At 46.1% G+C, this 19,657-nt stretch overlaps 1 protein-coding gene across 4 annotated transcripts in view; it reads right to left on the bottom strand.

The window, feature by feature from the left end:
* Nucleotides 1–8,727: 8,727 nt before the first annotated feature.
* The window catches only part of GOLIM4 (golgi integral membrane protein 4), a 29,759-nt gene continuing 18,829 nt past the window's right edge, over nucleotides 8,728–19,657 (bottom strand). For 3 of the 4 annotated variants that reach the window (XM_059855819.1, XM_059855818.1, XM_059855820.1), the window contains 9 exons: nucleotides 17,902–18,072; nucleotides 16,726–17,049; nucleotides 15,306–15,532; nucleotides 14,801–14,880; nucleotides 14,100–14,212; nucleotides 12,850–13,017; nucleotides 12,379–12,447; nucleotides 10,863–10,943; nucleotides 8,728–10,539 (listed from right to left, as the gene is read on the bottom strand). In XM_059855819.1, coding sequence (XP_059711802.1) covers nucleotides 10,384–10,539; nucleotides 10,863–10,943; nucleotides 12,379–12,447; nucleotides 12,850–13,017; nucleotides 14,100–14,212; nucleotides 14,801–14,880; nucleotides 15,306–15,532; nucleotides 16,726–17,049; nucleotides 17,902–18,072 — 1,389 coding nt within the window. In that variant the 3' untranslated portion in view covers nucleotides 8,728–10,383. The remainder of the gene's footprint in view (nucleotides 10,540–10,862; nucleotides 10,944–12,378; nucleotides 12,448–12,849; nucleotides 13,018–14,099; nucleotides 14,213–14,800; nucleotides 14,881–15,305; nucleotides 15,533–16,725; nucleotides 17,050–17,901; nucleotides 18,073–19,657) is intronic. The other variant, XM_059855821.1, reaches the window with a different exon arrangement.

Genomic DNA, 19,657 nt, shown 5'->3' with positions numbered 1-19,657 from the left:
GAGGGAGCTGGCACTGGGTCTTGGCTTTAAAGTGCCTTTTTTCCTCTTTGTGCTAATTTTTTGGGCTGTGCAAATTATTCTCCAGTGCTTCCTGCAGGCCACAAAGAATTCCAATTCACAGGATTTCTGAAAGGATAACATCCCCTTATTATGGAGCTCCTTCAAATTGCCTAGATGCTCATGTTAAAGGTCTCTTTTAGAGCCACAACGAGCTGGTTCTGTGCAGAGAGACTCCCAAAATTCTCTGTGGAGCTGAGCACACTGAGAGCACCCCACAGATCCCTCCCAGGCTGATTCTGCTGGGCACTGTTAAACCATTTCTTCCTAAAAATGATGAAATTCAAGTTTCCCACCTAGAATTTCACCTTCAGCTGGAGCCCAGTGGGTATTTGCAGTGCCAGGTTTGGGAAGGTGTTACCAGGGAGCCCCAGGAGCAGCCTGGGCTCTCAGCAGGCATCACTCCTTGTTCAGCTGGGGCTGAGCTCCTCTCCCAGGTGTATCTCGTTGCTGGAAATTGCTGTGGTGCTCAGGTGGGGGTAACTCAGTGCTGCTCCTTGGATGGACAGGATGGACTGGATCCTTCTGGGGCCTCCTGGACCAGCCTCAGCCAGGTAAGGGGAGATCCTGCTCCAAAGGTGCCCAGATTGCCCCACAGATGCTGCAGCTCAGCAATGCTCAGGGTTGGTGCCTCAGGTTTGGCTTTTCTGTGTTTCAGGTTCTGTGCTGTTTTAGTGTGTGGGTCTGGGCTTCATATTATGGGATGGTGAGCTGTGTGCACAGAGCAGGGAGACAAAACAATTCCTGCTCCAGCTGGGCACCAAGGACAAATGAGCCAAATCTCAGCCCAGGAGCACAAACCCCGTGGGCTGGAGAGAGAAAAACAAGCAGGGTGGGAGTGCCTGGGCTAAAGCTGGGCTGGGACAATGAACTGCAAGGTGCCAATGGAGCAGAGCTGATCCCAGGGAGAGACCCCGGGAGCGCTCGTGCATTTTGGGGCCATTTTGGGTCATCTTGGGGGCAGCCCTGGCTGGGCTCTGGTGCTGCCCCAGGTGGGTCCATGGAGGAGATCCTTGGAATCAATCCCTGCTTTATTCTGGGACTCTGCCCAGCCCCTGCTCCAGGGCATTGGGGCAGTGCCAGTTCCACCAGGATCTGCCTCCACATCCCCTCTGTCCCCACGGGTGTGCTGGGGATGCCTGTGGAGTGCAGGGCTGGGCTTTGGGAGCAGCATTTGGGCTGCAGTGTCCCAGGAATGGCAGACTCTGCTCTGCTCCATGAACTTTACTCAGCAGGTATTCATTTACCCAGCATTTCCCCCATTTTACAGGAATAATGTCCTCTACAGCTTTTTCATCCCCTCAGCCACCAGAGGGGATCAGGCTGTTATATACAGAGGAAAATTGCTCTCATAATCAGTTCTTGAGGGCTTTTGTTGCTCAGTTTTTATTGCATGATGGAGAGTCTGTGCTGCTTTAACATTACACAGTGTCTCAGCTCCTAATCCTTTCACAATTAAGCAAATATATTTTGCTTTCTTGAGAGATAACAGAAATCCTGCTTAAAACACAAAGCAAAGCCAAACAGGGAGAACAAAATTCTTGCACAATGAAATTGCAGGAGCAGCACGGAGGAAGCATTTCAAAGGCAGTGAAACCTCTCCACAAAGGTAACTCCAGCCAGCAGCAGGAATGGTTTTAAAGTATTTCCACGTTTTTTTATGTTCTTTTCTTTGACCTTTAGTGCAAGGCCATCTGTGCTGAGCAGCTGATTCTTGTGGTCCCCTGAGTGGCTGCTGTAGATAAGCTTCAGAGTGTATAATAAGGACTAGAACCTGTTGGAAAAACACATTTTTAAACCTTCCCCCTTCCAGATAAAGTTTGCTACAACTAATTTAGGCCCTGAAGGAACAAGTCTATTAGCCCTTTGATAGCTAATTTAATTCCTGATAATTTATTGTGCTGGATGGGTTGGGAAAACAGATTCAAAGGCGTTTTGGAGGATAATAAGAAATCACCAGGGGAACTAAAACACTGTGGAAAAGGAAAATAGTTGAAAGATGAGGCTGAGAGAGCTGGAAGTGTCTCCCTGGGTTGTGTGAGGAGATTGGCAGCTGGAAGGGGGATCTGAAGGCAAGGGCAGTGCCTGGGGAGAGGATAAGGTGAAGAACTTGCCTTGAGGGAAAATAAAGTTTTTAGGCTCAGTGTTTTGTCAGTTCCTGCTGTTCACTGTGAGATAAAAAGGTGTGTGATGAAGGAGGGGGCAGTGGTTAAAACTCAGAATTTTTTTTCCATAACCTCAGGGATTCATGTCATTTATTTGATTTTTATCTGCTGTTCCCATAGACCTTTATCTCCAGGCAAGGCCACAAGGTGCTGATTTGTGCAGATCCCCTGCTGGCTTCTCTTGTTGGCCCTGGAGCTGGCACCGTGCTCCCCCACTGCCCAGCCAGCACCAGAACCAGCTCAGTGGAGAAAGGAGCCCATTTGCTGGCCCTTGCTGTGTCTGTGGCACTCCAGGCTGGGGCAAGGTCCTGCCAGGGAGCTCAGGGAGCAGCAAAGCTGTTCTGTCTGCAGGACATCCTGCCCTGTCACCTGCAGCACCTCAGCTCATCCCCTCCGGCAGGCACAGCTCACCTCCACCTCACCAGAGCCCCCCTGAGCCCTGCCTCTGCTCCTCCCTGGTGGGTTTGGGGCCCCACAGCTGCTGCCAGGCTGGTTTGGTGACTGCCAGGTGTGGGCAATGTCCCTGCCACAAACCCAGCTAGCAAACCCTGCAGCCTCCTGCCCTGCTCAGCCCTGGGCCAGGACAGCATTCAGGGTGGGAGCCCTGCTCCTGCTCCCTTCTGTAGCCTTGGCACAGGTTTTTGTGCCATGTTTCAGGCTGGCTCCTTTTCCTCTCTGTCCCTCCCTGAGGTGCAGCCAGAGCATTATTGGGGAATAACCTGCCAGATGAAGCTGGAGGTAGAACAGAGCACTCAGGAACAAACTCAGCATTTGAAAGAGAGCAGAACACACAGAAACAAACCCAGCACTTCAAAAGGAGTGTTTGCACAGATCACATCTCAGGGGGATGAGGCTTTCTGCCACCTCAGGCTGCACTGAAACCTTGTGGGGACATCCCTTCCCCTGGGTGATTCTCCCTCCTGGAGAGGAGTGCTGCCCACAGGAGCAGCTCCAGGGGGTGGAGGCAGCTCCCAAAAATCCAGCTCCTTGCAGAGGCACAGCTGTCAGGGCTGACAGGTTGTTAGAGATTCATGCTCACTTATGAGCCATGAAATAAAGCTCATCTCCCCTGCAATTTACTGCTATGCAGTGCCATTGATTTTTATGGGAGCTGCCTGGTGTTTCATAGCCCAGTGTAATTCTGCTCCTTTTTTTTCTTGGACATTTCCAATTTGCCCATCGTTCACTTAATGGCTCAGTCAAGAGCCCACTGAGCTTTTTATAGTATTTAAATGGGAGACATTAGCATAGCATGGATGCTTTAATACACCTATAGATGAATCTTTAATATATTCTTATTGATCAGGTCCTTCTATGATAACAGAGGACTGTCCCCCCTGTTTGCACAGGCAGAAAACTCAGGCACAGAAGGGAAAATTATTGCAAAAGTCACGTGCAGGATTTAGCAACAGAGGACTCAAACCCACTTATTCTAAGGTGTAAAATCCCAGAATGGTTTGGGTTAGAAGAGACCTCAAAAACCATCCAGTTCCAACATCTTCCACCATCCCAGGCTGCTCCAAGCCCTGTCCAGCCTGGCCTTGGACACTTCCAGGGATCCAGGGGCAGCCACAGCTTCTCTGGGCACCTGTGCCAGGGCCTCACTCCCCTCACAGGGAAGAATTTCCTCCCCAAATCCCCTCTAACCTTCCTCTCTGTCAGTTGGAAGCCATTGCCCTGGTCCTGGGGCTCCAGTCCCTCCCAAACCGTCCCTGTAGCTCCCTTCAGCTACTGGGAGGTCACAACTGGGTCACCCCAAACTCTTTTCCAGGCTGGACAACCCCAGCTCTCCCAGCCTTTCCTCACAGCAGCCGTGCTCCATCCCCCTGAGCTGATCCTGGACCTCTGAGAAGGTTTTTCTTGCTGGTTTTGAGCCCAGGAGCAGCCTCCTGCCTCGGCCTCTCTGTTGCTGGGTTTGCACAGCTCTGTTTGTGCTGGTGAGGTTTAACCCTGCCCTGCCCTGAGCCTTGGTTCACAATTAGATGGGAATTGCTGCAAAGGAGCTAAAGCAGGTCGTAGGGTTTAACAGGCCCTACAGGAGCTAATTAATTAATGAGGGTAAATTGTTGGTAAGACGATGTGAGCGTGTGGAAACAGCTCTTGGGGTCATTAAAAACCAAGAACAGATTTATTGACTGCTCAGATGTCAATGAGCTTCCCTTACAAGCGTGGACATTGTATCCTGTGAGGGAGCTGGGACAGGCAGGGAAGGATCTGCTGCTGCTAATGCAATATTAACCAGAATTCCTCTACTTAATCCTCTTATTAGCTATTGCATTGCTGGGCTGCCAGCGCTGCTGCCTGCTGGGGAGGGTGGGGAAGGGAGGAGCTGTCACCTCCTGAGCACATTTCAGGGCTTTGGACACTGAGGGGTGACCCAGCAACCCCTTTGCAGGAGGTGATGTCCAAAAGGGCCCAAATCCTGCCAGGAATGGGGGAAATTCCCTGCAGGTTTGCAATGCCCACCCTGACAGGGGCTGCAAGGGTTGGCTCAGTTATTGGCTGTGAGCCTGGTAACACAGAATGAGCACAGCCTTTCCCTCCTTAGCCACCAGGAACCGAGCAAACCCAGCTCTTCCTGCAAGGCCTGGATTCCTTTTTTCCCCTGTGCTTTCCTTGCCTGCATGCTCTGAGGTGAATTTTGTGGGTTTTGGAGGTCGGAGGGGGTTCCAAACCCCACTGCCCACGCCAGAGTGGTGGTGAGGGATCAGTCAGCACAAACAGGCAGGGACTTCTGAGCTCCCCTGAATCCAGCCTGGAGGCAGCTCCTTTGGGTCTGGGAACAATCATCCCAAGAAAACACAGTCAGAAGGCAAACTGCAGCTTTATGGAGGCAAGGGAACAAATGTGGAAGCTGACTCTGTGCTTTTACCCAGCTTGGCTGCTGCTCCCCACAGGAGGTACCCCTAGCAAAGTTGGGAAGTTGCTCAGAATGGAGTTTCTCACTGGTGTTTTGTACAGAGCTTCAGGAACACAGCCAGGAGATCTCCAAATCCCAAACCCCTGAGTTCCTGTGGGTGATTTGGGGGCTTTCAGCCTGCATCACTTCCCCAGCTGCTGGGAACAGGGAGAGGTGATGTGGGATAAGCAAATCACAGATCAGGTTATTCACCAACAGAATTGGCACTTGTGGGATTGCCCTGGAAGGGAAAAAATATTGATTTTTATTTAATTGTTTTGTCCTCTGCTGCTTAAAATGCCAGCAACCCAACCTAGAGCTTAATGTGTGATGCTGTACCTGCCATGAAAAACACCACATCTGTTGCACACCAAAGAGATTTAAGGCACCTTTCTGGAAAGCCAGGGCTCTTTGAAATATTCATGAATCTTCAGCAGTTTTCTAAGATACAGAGGAATGTCAAATAATCTCCTCTTCTGTAACGTTTAGTACCTTGAGCTGGGAAACATTTGCAAGATGGAAATGCCCCCTCCCTTCTCTCCTCAGGACACTGATGGTAATTCCTGTGATGCAGATCAGGACAGGGGCAGCTCAGGTGTGGAGCTGGGGTTAATTAAATGTTACTGCAAAGGCTTCAATGCAGGAGGCTCAAAAAAGCAGTTTTTAGTGACAAGGGGAAAGCCTGAGGTGTCAGTGCCATTCACGGGGATCCACGTGGAGCTCTGGAAAGCCAGAAGTGCTGAAGGCAGGAGAGCTGGGTGAAGTGATGCCTCAGGTTTTGACTTAGGTATTTTTCAGGTTCTGAGCTGCTTTAGTGTGTGGGTCTGAGCTTCACATCAGGGCATGGTGAGCTCTGTGCACAGAGCAGGGAGACAAAACAATTCCTGCTCCAGCTGGGCACCAAGGACAAATGAGCCAAATCTCAGCCCAGGAGCACAAACCCCGTGGGCTGGAGAGAGAAAAACAAGCAGGGTGGGAGTGCCTGGGCTAAAGCTGGGCTGGGACAATGAACTGCAAGGTGCCAATGGAGCAGAGCTGATCCCAGGGAGAGATCCCGGGAGCGCTCGTGCATTTTGGGGCCATTTTGGGTCATCTTGGGGGCAGCCCTGGCTGGGCTCTGGTGCTGCCCAAGGTGGGTCCATGGAGGAGATCCTTGGAATCAATCCCTGCTTTATTCTGGGACTCTGCTCCAGGGCAGCCTGCACAAGGCATCAGGAGGAATGAAACAGGGAGAGAAAGGCCAGAACTGGGCTTTGTGCTGCATTCAGGCAGTGCTGGAGCAGGGGTTTCTTGGAGGCAATCTGACAGGAAGCTTTGGATGGGGAATGCAGCAGGCACAGAGGTAAACTGCAAATTTAATGATGTTTGCTGTGAGGACAAGCCCTGAGGGGGATGTCTGACAGTGTGGAGCCATCAGCAGAACAACCTGGAGAGCTGCTCATTACAGAACAGCCCAAATCCACGTGGGAAGTGATGCAGGCTGGAAGTTATGGCCTGCTCTTTCCTCATGCTTGCACCGAGTCCCCTTGCTTTGCAACACAGCCCCCAAATCATCCACAGGAACTCAGGGGTTTGGGATTTGGAGATCTCCTGGTTGGGTTCCTGAAGCTCTATAGAAAAACACCAGTGAGATACTCCATTCTGAGCAACTTCTCAATTTTGAAACTGCTGAAAAATTTTCCAATATTCTAATTTTAAACTTTCTCCAGAATAAATCTGTCTCTTCAGGAACAATGTGGATTGAGGCTTTGCAGATCTGTCACTGTGAATTATAACACTTCCACAACGACTTTCTTCAAATCACAGCATTATTTTCAACAAATTTATTTTAAAACTCATCAAAATATTGATTTTTGAGGTTGGAAGCATCTCAGCATTTTTCATTATTGCACCACATCCCTTCCTTTTACAACCAAATCGATGCATTACCGTGGCCATCTGGCATGGCACAGAGCAGGGAGGGGAACCTTCTCCATTTCCCTTTTGCCTTTGTTTCCTAGAGCAGTTGGCAGCCCAAGGAGTGCAGCTGGCTCCTCTGTGCCACATAATGCTCTGTTCCTCAGGGAAGGAGGGCAGTGGGATACAGACATTGACAAAGGTCTGGCTTGGGTTGCAGCAGAGTCTGGAAGCTCAGAACTGAGCTCAGCTACAAGAGCCTGTACCCAAGGCTCAGGTGAATACAGTTCTGCACAAATTGCTTTGTGGAACAGGTATTTCTGTATATCTGTACTCACAGCTGTAGAATTCCAGAATGGTTTGGGTTGGAAGAGACCCTAAAGCTCATCCAGACCCACCCCCTGCCATGGGCAGGGACACCTTTTACTGTCCCAGGGTGCTCAAGGTCTTATCCAGCCTGGCCTTGGGCACTTCCAGGGATGGGGAATCCACAGCCTCCCTGGGACACTTGTTCCTGTTCCTAACTACCCTCACAGTGAAGAATTTATTTTAATAACCAACCTAAATTCTCCCTCTTCCAATTTGTACCCATTATATATATATATATATATATGGGTGAATATATAAATATATATTAAATACATATATGTATTATTTAGATATGAAATATTATACATATTACATATGCATAATTATAGATAAATTACATATTATACACATGATATATATGTGTAGATATAAAAGTATTTTATATATATGTGTGTGTATATATATAATATTATATTTATATATGAAGATTTCTTTTAATAACCAGCCTAAATTCTCCCTCTTCCAATTTGTACCCATTATATATATATGGGTGAATATATAAATATATATTAAATATATATATATAATATATATATATGAAATATTATACATATTACATATGCATAATATATAAATTACATACTATACACATTATATATATGTGTAGATATAAAGGTATTATATATATGTGTGTATATATAATATATATAATATTTATATATGAAGATTTCTTTTAATAACCAGCCTAAATTCTCCCTCTTCCAATTTGTACCCATTATATATATGTGTGTGTAAATATATACACACACATATATGATATACATATTACTTATGTATAACATATACATAAATTACATATTATACATATGATATATATATACACACATACACATTATGTGTATTTTGATGAGTCCCTGCCAGCCCTGCTGCTGCCAAATCCCAAAGAGATGGAACTTTCCCATAAAATTCCAGCTTCCCCTCTGCTTGGTCCTAAAGCAGAGCATCACCCTGGGATCACACTCTGAGCTGGAGATCTGAGCACCTCTGTGCTGCTCATCCTCTGCCCCAGGGCTGGGGCTGCAGCCCAGCTCCACCTGATTTTAGGTCACAGAAACTCATTAAATTCTTCATTTAGCCAAGCATTTGGCATTCCCTGAATTGCAGGGATCCTGTGGCAATCAGGAGCAGCTCAGCTACCCCCTGGTCCCCTGGGTCTGGCACTCTGACCCTTGTCAGGCACAGAGGTGGGAATACCATTAACAAAAATATTCCACTTCCCTGAAAATGCTGCCAGGGCTCCATCCCTTCCCCTGATTCCTGTATTAAAATGAAATCCAAACACACCATGAGGAAAAGTGACACAAACCCTCAGCATGTGAAAGATCAGTAACTACATTCTAGTTTATTGACTGCAGTCAAGTTTTATTATGCCTAAAATAATTAAATACTGCAACCATGACATTAAAAATACAGGCCAATTTACCAAAATAATTGTATTCTGAAGATTATGTACATATTATACATTTTACAGTCTCATGTAAACTCTTTTTTTATACATAAGGTAAATCTGATTTATGGTAACTAGAAAACCCAAAATAGTCACTGACAAAAATTCCTCCTATGAAACAAAAGCACTGGATCTGGGACAATTAGCAAAATTGCAATGAATGGAAACCAACTATAAAACATAATATAATCAAGTTAGTAGAAAAATGAATTAAATTACATTCATACAAAAAATTGAACTAAAAACATTGCTATGCATCATTATTAAAAAAAAAAAAAGGGAAAAACCCCCACTCCCTCTCCCTTTATATATTAACACAGCCTTTGATGGGGAGCTCCCCTGTGCCTCATTTCCAGCAATGGGGCATAGCCTGGGAAATCCAGATTCCCATTCTCCTTTACCATATATTAAATAACTAGTGTCTGTACCAATACAAATATTGTATAATTCATGCACTGGGATTATGTTCAGGGTAGCCCACACCAAGGCACAATTTCTGTGTCGTTTCCCCCCCTCCCCTCCCCAGGTTTCAGCATGCAGTGCTGGAGATGTTTTCTAAACAACTTCTGTGGGCTTTGGCTTGAGCCTGAGTCTCACCCTGGGGCACACAGAAATCCTTCCAGCAGATTTTTCTAAATAAATAAGGAAAAAGAAGGTAAAGGCCTTAAGTTCAACATCTTGCACCAACTGTGTCAGCTCAGCAACCACACCCTCCAGGAAACATGGCACTGAGGCAACATCAGGCTGGTTCTGGTCAAATATTTTATATATTAACTAGGACAAGGAAATTGCTGCTGCTGTAAATCTTCATCCCTGTGACAGCTGTAGTGTTTTGATTTGGCATAATGGAGCTCCAAGTCTAAATTGGTTTTCAGCTCCCAGCTCCTCTCAGCACAGCCCCATTTGCATGAGCAGCCAGGTACTGCCTGTAATTGAAGTACCTGGGAATGCTCATTAAAATAAAAGCATAATTGAACCGTATCTAAACAGCTGCCAAAATTAACAGCTGGCAACTTGGCTGCATTCTGAAGGCTTGTAAAATTTGCATATTTTATAACTGTTCTGCACCTAGAAAAGGCCTGGTCCTGCAAAGGGCACGGCCTGTGCTTGGCTTTGTGAGGTTACAAGGAATTTGCAGCCCTTGGTCAGAATAAATCCATGGAAGACAACGAGCTGGAGTGACTGAAGTCACCTGGATTTAGGCACTAGGAATATTCCTTCAGTGGTGAGTGCACCTGACATGACACCAAACATTCTGTCAGGCCTGGACAAAATGGCCTCTACAAACAGGTGCCCAGAGTTAAAAAAAATCCAGCTTAGAGGATGTCTGGTTATGTACAGCCTGGATAGAAAAGAAATCCTAATCTAGAGTATCAAAATACTGTTTTCATATAAACACAGGACAGCACCTAATAGAAAAGTAAAAAGTGGAAAACACAAGCTTTTCTTTTTTTCTTTTTGAAATTAAATACCCTAAAATAAGTTGGTTAAAAAAAAAAAAAACCACAACAGGAGTTTGTGTACTGGAAAAAGAAAAATGAAGGGAGGAACTACATCTCCCCTCGTCTGCGAGTTTTTGCTGCAACAACTCTGCCCTCCTCCTCCTCCTCTTCCTCCTCATAATTTTCTTCATGAATTGCTTTCTGGTTGTTGTCTTCTTGCATTTCTTGCTCTTGGTCTGTCCCTCTGTTATTCTTTTCATCTGCCTGATTGGGGAAAACAAAACAAACTTACAACAGATTCAGTGCCAGTTTCCTTATGGCTTATATTAGGGCACTGAAATTATTTTCAGCTGGAGTTGTGAGAGCTGATGGGCAGAAACAGAAAAAAAAAATTTTTCCAAAGCCTGTAGGGAGCAAGAATTGACACAGAGATGGAAGGGTGAGCAAAAGGAGATTGGGACAGCATGATATGTTCAGCTCTATGGCCCAAAGCAAGCTAGAACCATTATGATGTCACATCCCTGTGCCATGAGCAGTTGTGGTCAGGGTTTGGTCTGTCCCTGAGCCCTGGCTTGCACAGAACTCACAGGTTCCTCATTTTCCCCATAGGGCTCCTCAGCATTGTGCTCCAGCTCCCGCTTCTTCTCTTCAGTCAGGTCCTCCTGCACCTGCAAAGCACAAGAGATGCTCTGTATGGTTTCACTGCCTTTCAAGGAGTGGCCTGTGGCACAACTGGGCACGTTCTTCACATATTTTTACAGCCTATTTTTATAGAATGATATTATGTGATATTTTTACAGAATGAACATTCTAAAGAAGGGAGAAGAGAGTAGAGAGGGGTTAAAGGAGGATGAAAAGAACCATAACCACCCAACAGTCAGGAAACTCACTTCCTCTCAGAGCATCTAACTTTTAAATACAATTCTCACAGACAATCTCTTCCTTGGAGACAGCAAGTCATGCTGAATCTGTCTCCCTGATATTCAGCTTTTGGATCTCTCATTCCCTTCTGTTCTGCCAGCTCTCTCCCTCCATTCCATGCCCCACTTGTCATGTTAGGTGTAAATTTGAAAGAGGAATGTTTTGAAGTAAACTTGATTTCCTTTTGGGAAGTGCTGCTGTGCTTGTCTGCTCCAAACAGTGTCCTGTGAGCTGGGTCAGAGGCATCCATCACACCTGGGTCACTTTGGGAAAGACCTGAACAGCAATGGATAATATCTGAGTCCACCCACAAAAGGAACTGCTCCCCTCTGCAGCATCTCTTTTGTCTCCTAATTGCTCATTCAATCCCTGCTGCCTTTTCCCTGCTCCCAGTCAGCACAGTGGGCACATCCTTTCTGAGATGTGTATAAATGGTTCCTGGAAGCCAAAGAGCAGCTGCCAAAGGCCAGCTCTGCCCAGTTCCCAGAGGCCTGCTTGGATGTGAGCAGCAGCATTTTGCTAAGTGCATCCCAGCTAATCCAAAGTGCTCCCCATGAGGGAGTGACAGCAGCCAATTCCAGGGCTTTTTTTTGAAAGGGGTTTTGTGGGAGGCAGAAATAGGAACTAATCAGGTACTGCTGAGGGGCTGAGGCATGGCTCAGGGTGGTGCCTGCATGATGAGCACAACATGAAGGGAAAAGTCCCTTCCCTCCCTCTCTGCTCCAGTTCCACGTGCTGTCAGCTTCCTCAGCAGCTCCAGGAACTGCAGCTTGGATTGCTCAGGAGGAGCACAGATAAATCAAAGTCACAGCTAAAGAGTTAGTAAGTGGCCAAGGAAGCAGTTTGCTCAGAACTGCAGTGTGTGATTAGAGATTAATGAGGTTTTCTGTGACCTTGAGGTTTCCAGGAAATTTTACTTGTGTTGTGAAAGGCTTAATCTTTTCAATTATTGCACAATTAATGCTGTGTGGCATGGAAGACTAATGGATGGCAGCACAGGAGCATGAGTAACCCAGTGTGTATCCAGAAGGGGACAGCAGAGTAATGGGAAAGACTTCCCAGGTTTCTAAAGTCAGACAAAGTGATTTGGGTTCATCCTGCAGTTCCAAAAGACACAAAGAGTGTTAATGGAGTTGTGCTCTGCTGCCTGAGCCTACACCTGCCTTGGGTCTGTGTTCTTACCTCTTCTTCTCCCTCTTCCTGGTATTGTTCATCCACATTATCCTCCTGCTGGTCAGGATTTCCTGCCATCTGCACAAAGATCACATAAAAATGAGCTTGCCTAATAACCAGAGGGCTGAAGATTAAAGCTTCTTGTTCTGGAACTAAAGCTCTCTGTAAAGCTGAAGTAACAATAATGGCAGGAGAAGTTTTAGTGCATTCATTAGCAGCAGAGAGAGCCCAGCTCTGTGATTTAAAGTTGCCCTCAATTAAAAAATAGCAGGATGAATATAAGAAAAATCACTTCACAGAATAAAGCAAGACTTTCCATACTAAGCAGGAAGACAATGGAATATTCACCCCACTGAAGACCAAAGCCATAAAAATTCAGACTTTCTCTGCCTGGAGGAGTTTACAGCTCCAGCACAGTTGAACTGTGAAGCTTTAGCCTCCTGAAGGAGCCCCAGAGGTGCCTCTTTTGCCTTTACCCACCACCAAGTGCTCCTCCATTCCTGGATGTCCTTGTTTCTGACCCGTTTCCTTGTGCTTCTCATTTTCCTCAGGCAGGTTTTCTTCTCTCTCTTGCTCAGCTTCTTCAAATTCATCTTCTCCCTGATTATTGGGGTCATCAGCAGGATTCACATCTTCCATGGCTGCCTTCTGTAATTTATAGGAGGGAGTGTTAAATACTTCTAGCCCATGGTCCAGCTGCATTTCCCTTGAAAGAAAAGCAGCATGGGCTGTCAGAGCCAGCTCCACCCCCAGGGGCAGCAGCTGGAATCTCTGCAGGCTCAGGGCTCACTGAGGTACCTCAGCATGAGCAGGGACAGAGGTGCAGGCACCTGTCTGCTGAAACCCACAGAATCTGAGCACTTCTGTCCCAGAGCTGCTGCACAGCTTGTGTTTACTGACCAGCTGACAGTGCCTGATAAGGCCATGTGAACAAAGATAAGAGCTGAATGCTCACAGCTCCACAGAGCTGATGGCATCATTCACTAACAGCCTGTCCTGCTCTGTTGACCTTGGCTATGTCTACAAGAAAACAAAACACTTTTCACCTTTGCCAGGCAGAAAAGGAGCATTTTCTGCTTATCATTCAATAAAAGCAGTTTTGTAACTTTATAGACAACAAGATCCCTTAGAAATATTCACTGTACTTTATTTGCTGAATGGGAGGGGACTAAGGAAGGTGCACTTGATGTTGACAGCTCCAGGTAAGCTGGAGTTTGGGGTAAGGCCCAGGGTGATTCTCCTGCCGCAGATCTCTGTGCAGTTGGTATCAGGGCTCAGTTCAGTGCTGACCTACATCCTCTTTCAGGACCTCACACTCTGTCCTGACTCCAGCTGGCTACAGAGGCTCTTGAGCTGGCCTTTAATTAATGACAGCATGAAAAATCCCATCCCCTCTCATTTTGACTGGGCACTGCTGGTATTTTTTGAAGCCAAATGTACCTGTTCAAGTCCCAGCTAAGACCAAATCCTTTATTCCACCGAAAGCAGAGATCAAAGGAATGTGGAAATAAACACCTTGCTTCCCATAAGGGAGCTTTTTCCTTTTATTTCTTCCCAAATGAGCAAGGACACCTTTAAATAGATTTTAGCTGTTGTTTTCAACTGTCAAGCCTGCCTTCCTAGCAGACCTCTGCTTATCTCATTTCTATAAGGTGCAATTATGTCAGACGAGACCTGTGGGTTCTCACTTCAGTAACACTGCAGCCCTCAGCATCTTAATTCATACTTACTGATTCATCAGCCTGCTGATTTTCTGCCTGATGTTCTGCTTCCTGCTGTTCATTTGCATTATTCTGATCATCATCTTCACCTTCATCCTGGTGCTGGTTGTCGTGTTCATAAGCTGAGGAATTTTTTAGGTGATTATTGTTTTACAGCAGTTTTCAGTTATCCCTTTAAGAGTCTCCTACAGACAAGGTTCCACATGTGCTTTTAGCAGTGGGCAGCCTCTACATAAACAGATAATGCTCACAGAATTGATTTACTTCTAATAGGAAACAGAAATTAAAAGATCAGGCCAGGCTGGATGGGGCATTGAACAGCCTGGGCTAGTGGAAGGTGTCCCTGTCCATGGCAGGGGTGTGGAATGAGATGAGTGTCTTCCAACCCAAACAATTCCAGGATTCTGTAATTTAAAGAGATCAAACAAACCCATAGGCAGAGCCAGGATCATAACCAAGATCCACAGATCCTGGTAATAACAGCTCAGTCACAAGGACACTTTTCCTTTCAGGAATGTGGGTATGATCTTTAGTAATTCCTCCATTTCACTCAGTCAGCTCAGCCATGGGTATTTGAGCTTCTGGTTTTAAATTGCAAGTTTATGTTTCACTTGAATCCAATCTGGATATGAAATGAATATTAAAGTCTCCCATGCAAGGCAGTACACAGGGAGCCTGTGAGCATGGCAGGGACAGAAATTCTCTCTTACCTCCTTCCTCTTCCTGAATACCTTGCTCTTCCTCCCCTTGTACAATGTCCTGGTCCATGTTATCATAATGAGCCTGTTGGCTGAGAACATTAAAAGCCAAGCATCATTTCAGTTTCAAAAGTGTGTTTTCTGCTTTAATAACCAACCCCCCACCTGCAGCTCTGCCTCTCTCAGCAGCTGCCAGAGCAGGCCCCAGTTTCATGCTCTATTATCTGATATTTTCTCACATCACCTTTCCTGAAAAATGCTTGATAGAACAGAGACTTTCTTGTGCTGCTACACTGACTTTGTGTTGTGTGTCTCTGTATGTGGAGTCTGCAGTCCTGAAGGATATGGGTCAGGCAAAGAGCAAAGTCAGGACTCTGAATTTTAGGGAACAAACCTCCAGCTCTTCAAGGAATGAGCCAACAGAAGCCCCTGGAAATGTGCCCTCAGGAACAAGGGACCAGAACAAAGCTGACAACATAAACCCAGAGCACAACAAGCTTAAGAGGGAGAGTTGCACCTGAGGCGGTTTTTGAAGAGTTTCTCCCCTTGCTCTGCCTGTCTCTGCAGCTGGAGCTCTCTCTCCTGGAGCTGCTGCTGCCTCAGGAGCTGCCCTCTCAGCCTCTGCTGGTGCAGGGACTCCTGCTGCTGCCTCAGCTGCTTGGCCTCCTCTGCTCTCTGGGCTCCAAGGTGCTGCTGCTCCAGCTGCTGCTCGTAAGCTGCTTTCTGCCTCTTTGTTGGTGTTACCTGTCACAGAAACGTGTTGGTCACACATTAATCATCCTCTCAGTGATCAGAAACAAGCAGGGAGAAAGCTGTCCAGAGGGAAAAACAAGCTCCATGCAATTACAGCAAAGTTATTTTTAAGTTTTTGTGTCCCTGCTTGAAGTTAAAACATTTCTTGGAACACAGACTGGAAGTGTTGGGATGTTTGTGGAGTACACAGGGAAGAAAGAGGACATTGTGGGCTAAGGAAAGCCATGCTTTTCCTATAAATAATAATGAAACCTCCCAACATATTACACAGTAAAAGGAGGTTTCGCTGACTGATAAGACAGCAAAAGTTTCCATTGATTTAAGGGGTAATCTCAGGGGGGCTGCTTTTAGCCTTAAGTGAGACACTGCACATCTTTTTATACTCAGCAATAACTTAGACTAACTCCAGCTTCACAGCTTAACCCATTGCTGCTGCTCTGACCCTCTGCACCTCTTCAGCACCAGCTCCTCATTACACCAGAGTGACACAAGTAATCTGCCAGGACAGAAAGTGTTTACAAAGCCTACAGTGAGACCAGTGAAATACATTTTCTACTGCAGATCCAATCTAGGATGCAAATCCAGGTTTTATTTGCTGGTTTTATTTAGAGCTGCACACTGACTTCCCCTGGCTATTTTAGTCACGTTTGTCTGGCAGTTAAAATTCCCTGTCAAACAACAGTGAGCACTGAGCTGGCAGTGTGTTTGCAGAAGGCAGGTACCTCTGACAAAGAAACACTCTGCAATTTGCTGAGATGCATCAAGTTACCAAAGCAGAGCAGTTCTCCATCCCAGCCTCCCTCTCACCTGCTGAGTTCTCTATCAGCTACCACAGGCCTCAGGTTTTAAGTGGGAGACAGAATTCAGTCTGCTGCCTTTTTTTTTTTTTTTCATCTGCTGCTTTTTATCAGCAGAATTAATGTTCATTAAGATCTGGCCAGCACTGCAGTACAAGTGTGCTCAAGTTGAGCCTGAATCCTATTGCATCCAAGTGCTTTGAATCACAAATTTTCTACAAACATGACAGTAATTTTATCTAAAAACCAGCGAGTGCTCTGAATCCCAAACTCTCTATAAAAACTTTATTCTGCCTAGAAATAGGTGACTGCAATACAAGGCCAGCAGTAAAAAGAGAAGCCTCCATTCAAACAGCAGATTTAATCAATTAGAAAAGAGCTCCCTACCTCTGAGTGCAGGTGATCACCCAACATGTTGGTTTCTTCTTCCTTTTGTTCCTGCTTTTTCCACTCGTGCTCTTCAGGGGCTTGGTCCTGCTCCTCCTCCAGGTGCTCAGGCTGCCCTGCCTGCTCCATTTCTTCCTCCTCAAGCTCCTTTTTGTGTTCCTCTTCCATCTGCTCTGCCCGTTGCTCCTCATCCTCTCCAGCCTCCTGCTGCTCCTGGATGTTCAGCTCCTTGGCATTCTCGTGAGCCCTTCCCTGCACGTGGAAAGGCTCAGCCCTGTCCTGCTCCTGGCTCTTTATTTCTTCTCCCTCCCTTGGCTTCTCATTCTGTAAAACAGACAGAGGATTATGTGTGTACAACACATTTATGGATTTCAGTTTCAAGAGAGCCAAGGACAGACTTGGATCCTTTATGCCAGCCCAGAGCTGTTGTCAGGAGGGCCAAATGCCTGCTTTGGAACAAGCTCCTCCTGCCAAATGGGGTTATTACCTGGTTTGTGGCTGTACATATACACAAGGTGTTGCACAGTTCCACCACAGAGTCAGTTAAGCCTCATTTTAGTTGAAAAATGAAAAACTCTTACAATTCTACAAAGCCAGCTTTGTTTTTTAGGGACACAGTTCAGTGCTGGCTTTGGCAGAACTGGGTTCACGGCTGGACTCAAAGATCTTGAAGTTCTTTCCCAAACTAAATGATTCCATCACGATTTTTATTTCTTGTAGGTTCTGCTGGACAGAAATTTTTGTACAACAAAATCACAACTGGTTTTTCATAACTTCTTCCTTTACTTCTACATTTACTTCTAGATTACACGTTTTCTGCTTGAACCTTGGTGTGCCAATTTTAAATACACCAATGTGCCACTGGAACCTTAGAAAATAAAAATTTATTCAGAACTTCTAAAAGCTTTCTGCAATACTCGAGATAGCTAAAATTTTAGATTTCTTATTTAAAAAATTTAAATTTTGAGCAACTTCTTAAAACAGCTGGCAGAAATACACTTAAAACTGGACTAGTCACGTGAGAAAAGATCATCATGAATAAATTTCCTTTAAAATCACTCCTCACCGCTTTCCTCCAGCACTGACCAAGGTGCACAGTCAGGCACACTCTCCTAAGAGACACTCAGCACATTCTGCTGGATCAGAAGCACTGCTGGGCTCTCTGGAGCCCTTTACCTGCTGCTGCTGCTCAGCCCCAGCTGCGGGGGGCTCCGGGGGGCGGCTCTGGGGGGACGGGCCCCGCGCCTCGGGCTGCTGCTCCTTCCCTCCTTCCTCCTTCTCCACATCTTGGAAACTTGGGATTTTTTTGAGTGTGTCCTTCAGCTGTTTGTACTCTTCCACCTGAGTCTAAAGCCAACATGTTAATTATAGTGTGTCCAAATTAATTTCTTAATCAAATGTAGTCACCTTGGAGTGAAGTTGCTGGCAGGACACGTGGCAGAAAAGTTAATTTTCCATGGAGGAGAAGGGATGGGAGCTTTTAAAATATAATTTTTTCCTCCAAACAGTAGATGACACTGATCCATCAGGATCTTTTCAAAGTGCACATGCATACCAAAGTGTATTAAAAACATCTCTGTGGGACAAAGAAGAGGAGTTGTTTTATTCATGCCAAGCAGGAGAAGTGTCAGAAGGGGATGATGAAGCTTTCCTGGCAGACTAAAGTGAGGGAAGTCAAAAGCACCACAACTTCTCCTTTGCTGGTAGAAAGAAGTGCAGCTCTTTCAGAAACAGAAGTTTTAAAGTATATCTACATGTCACGAAAATGCCAAGTGCTCAACATTTAGACAGGTGTTAGACAACAGCCAACATACAGAACTGAGGCAAAGAAAGTCACAGTGGTGAAGAGCAAGGGGAAAAGCAGAAGGGAAAAAAAGAAAACAAGTAGAAGGAAAATGCAAATTTCTAAAGGCTTCCTGAAATGCAACAGTAAAATGTTGGAATTTGATTTGCTGTTTAACTTTGGACAGGATCAGGAAGCTTTAATGAAAATCCAGCAAAGTTGATACCCCAATCCCTGGCTCTGCAGTAAGAAGGCTTCCAATTAAAGAGGATTTTTTGGGGTGGGCAGGGTGTATCAAGGCTGATCAGCTGCACACACAACAGGTGCCACACCAGAGAGATTCCCTGCTGCTCCAGGGGACATGTGGGTGTTTGAGAACCTGCACAAGCCTATGGATTCCTAAAACAGAATAGCCTAAAGGGAAAGCAGAGTGCACAGTGATTACTCCTGTCAGTCCAGGGGGATGCTTCTGCTCCCTGATTAAGTGCCAGAGAGGACAAACTTCAGAGGAAAAAGGAGCATTTACTGGACATAAAACTAATACTCAGGTCTCTGCTTTTTTTTTTTAGTCTTGTCTTGGTGACCATGCAGAGAGATCAACACACTGGGATATGTTGGAATGAGTCCAGAGGAGGCTGTGGAGAAGCTCCAAGGGCTGGAGCCCCTCTGCTCTGGAGCCAGGCTGGGAGAACTGGGGGGGCTCACCTGGAGAGGAGAAGGCTCCAGGGAGAGCTCAGAGCCCCTTCCAGTGCCTAAATGGGCTCCAGGAGAGCTGCAGAGGGACTGGGGACAAGGGATGGAGGAGCAGGACAAGGGGGAGTAGCCTTAAGCAGAAGGAGGGAAGGTTTAGATTTGGTATTAAGAATCAATTCTTTACTGTAAGGGTGGTGAGGTCCTGGCACAGGCTGCCCAAAGAGGTTGTGGACTCCCCATCCCTAGAAGTGTCCAAGGCCAGGTTGGACAGAGAAGGGAGAAGCCTGGGACAGTGGAAAGCATCCCTGCCCATGGCAGGGGTGGAATTAGATGAGCCTTAAGGTCCCTTCCAACCCAAACCATTCCATGGTATTTAAACAGTGCCCATCCAGATCAGAATTCAAGTACTCTGTTACACTGCAGAGTCACTAAACTGAACATTCTGAGTCACAGCCA

The sequence above is a fragment of the Haemorhous mexicanus genome, chromosome 10 (assembly GCF_027477595.1).
Source record: "Haemorhous mexicanus isolate bHaeMex1 chromosome 10, bHaeMex1.pri, whole genome shotgun sequence".
NCBI lineage: Eukaryota > Metazoa > Chordata > Aves > Passeriformes > Fringillidae > Haemorhous > Haemorhous mexicanus.
This window is presented reverse-complemented; position numbering and strand designations above follow the sequence as displayed.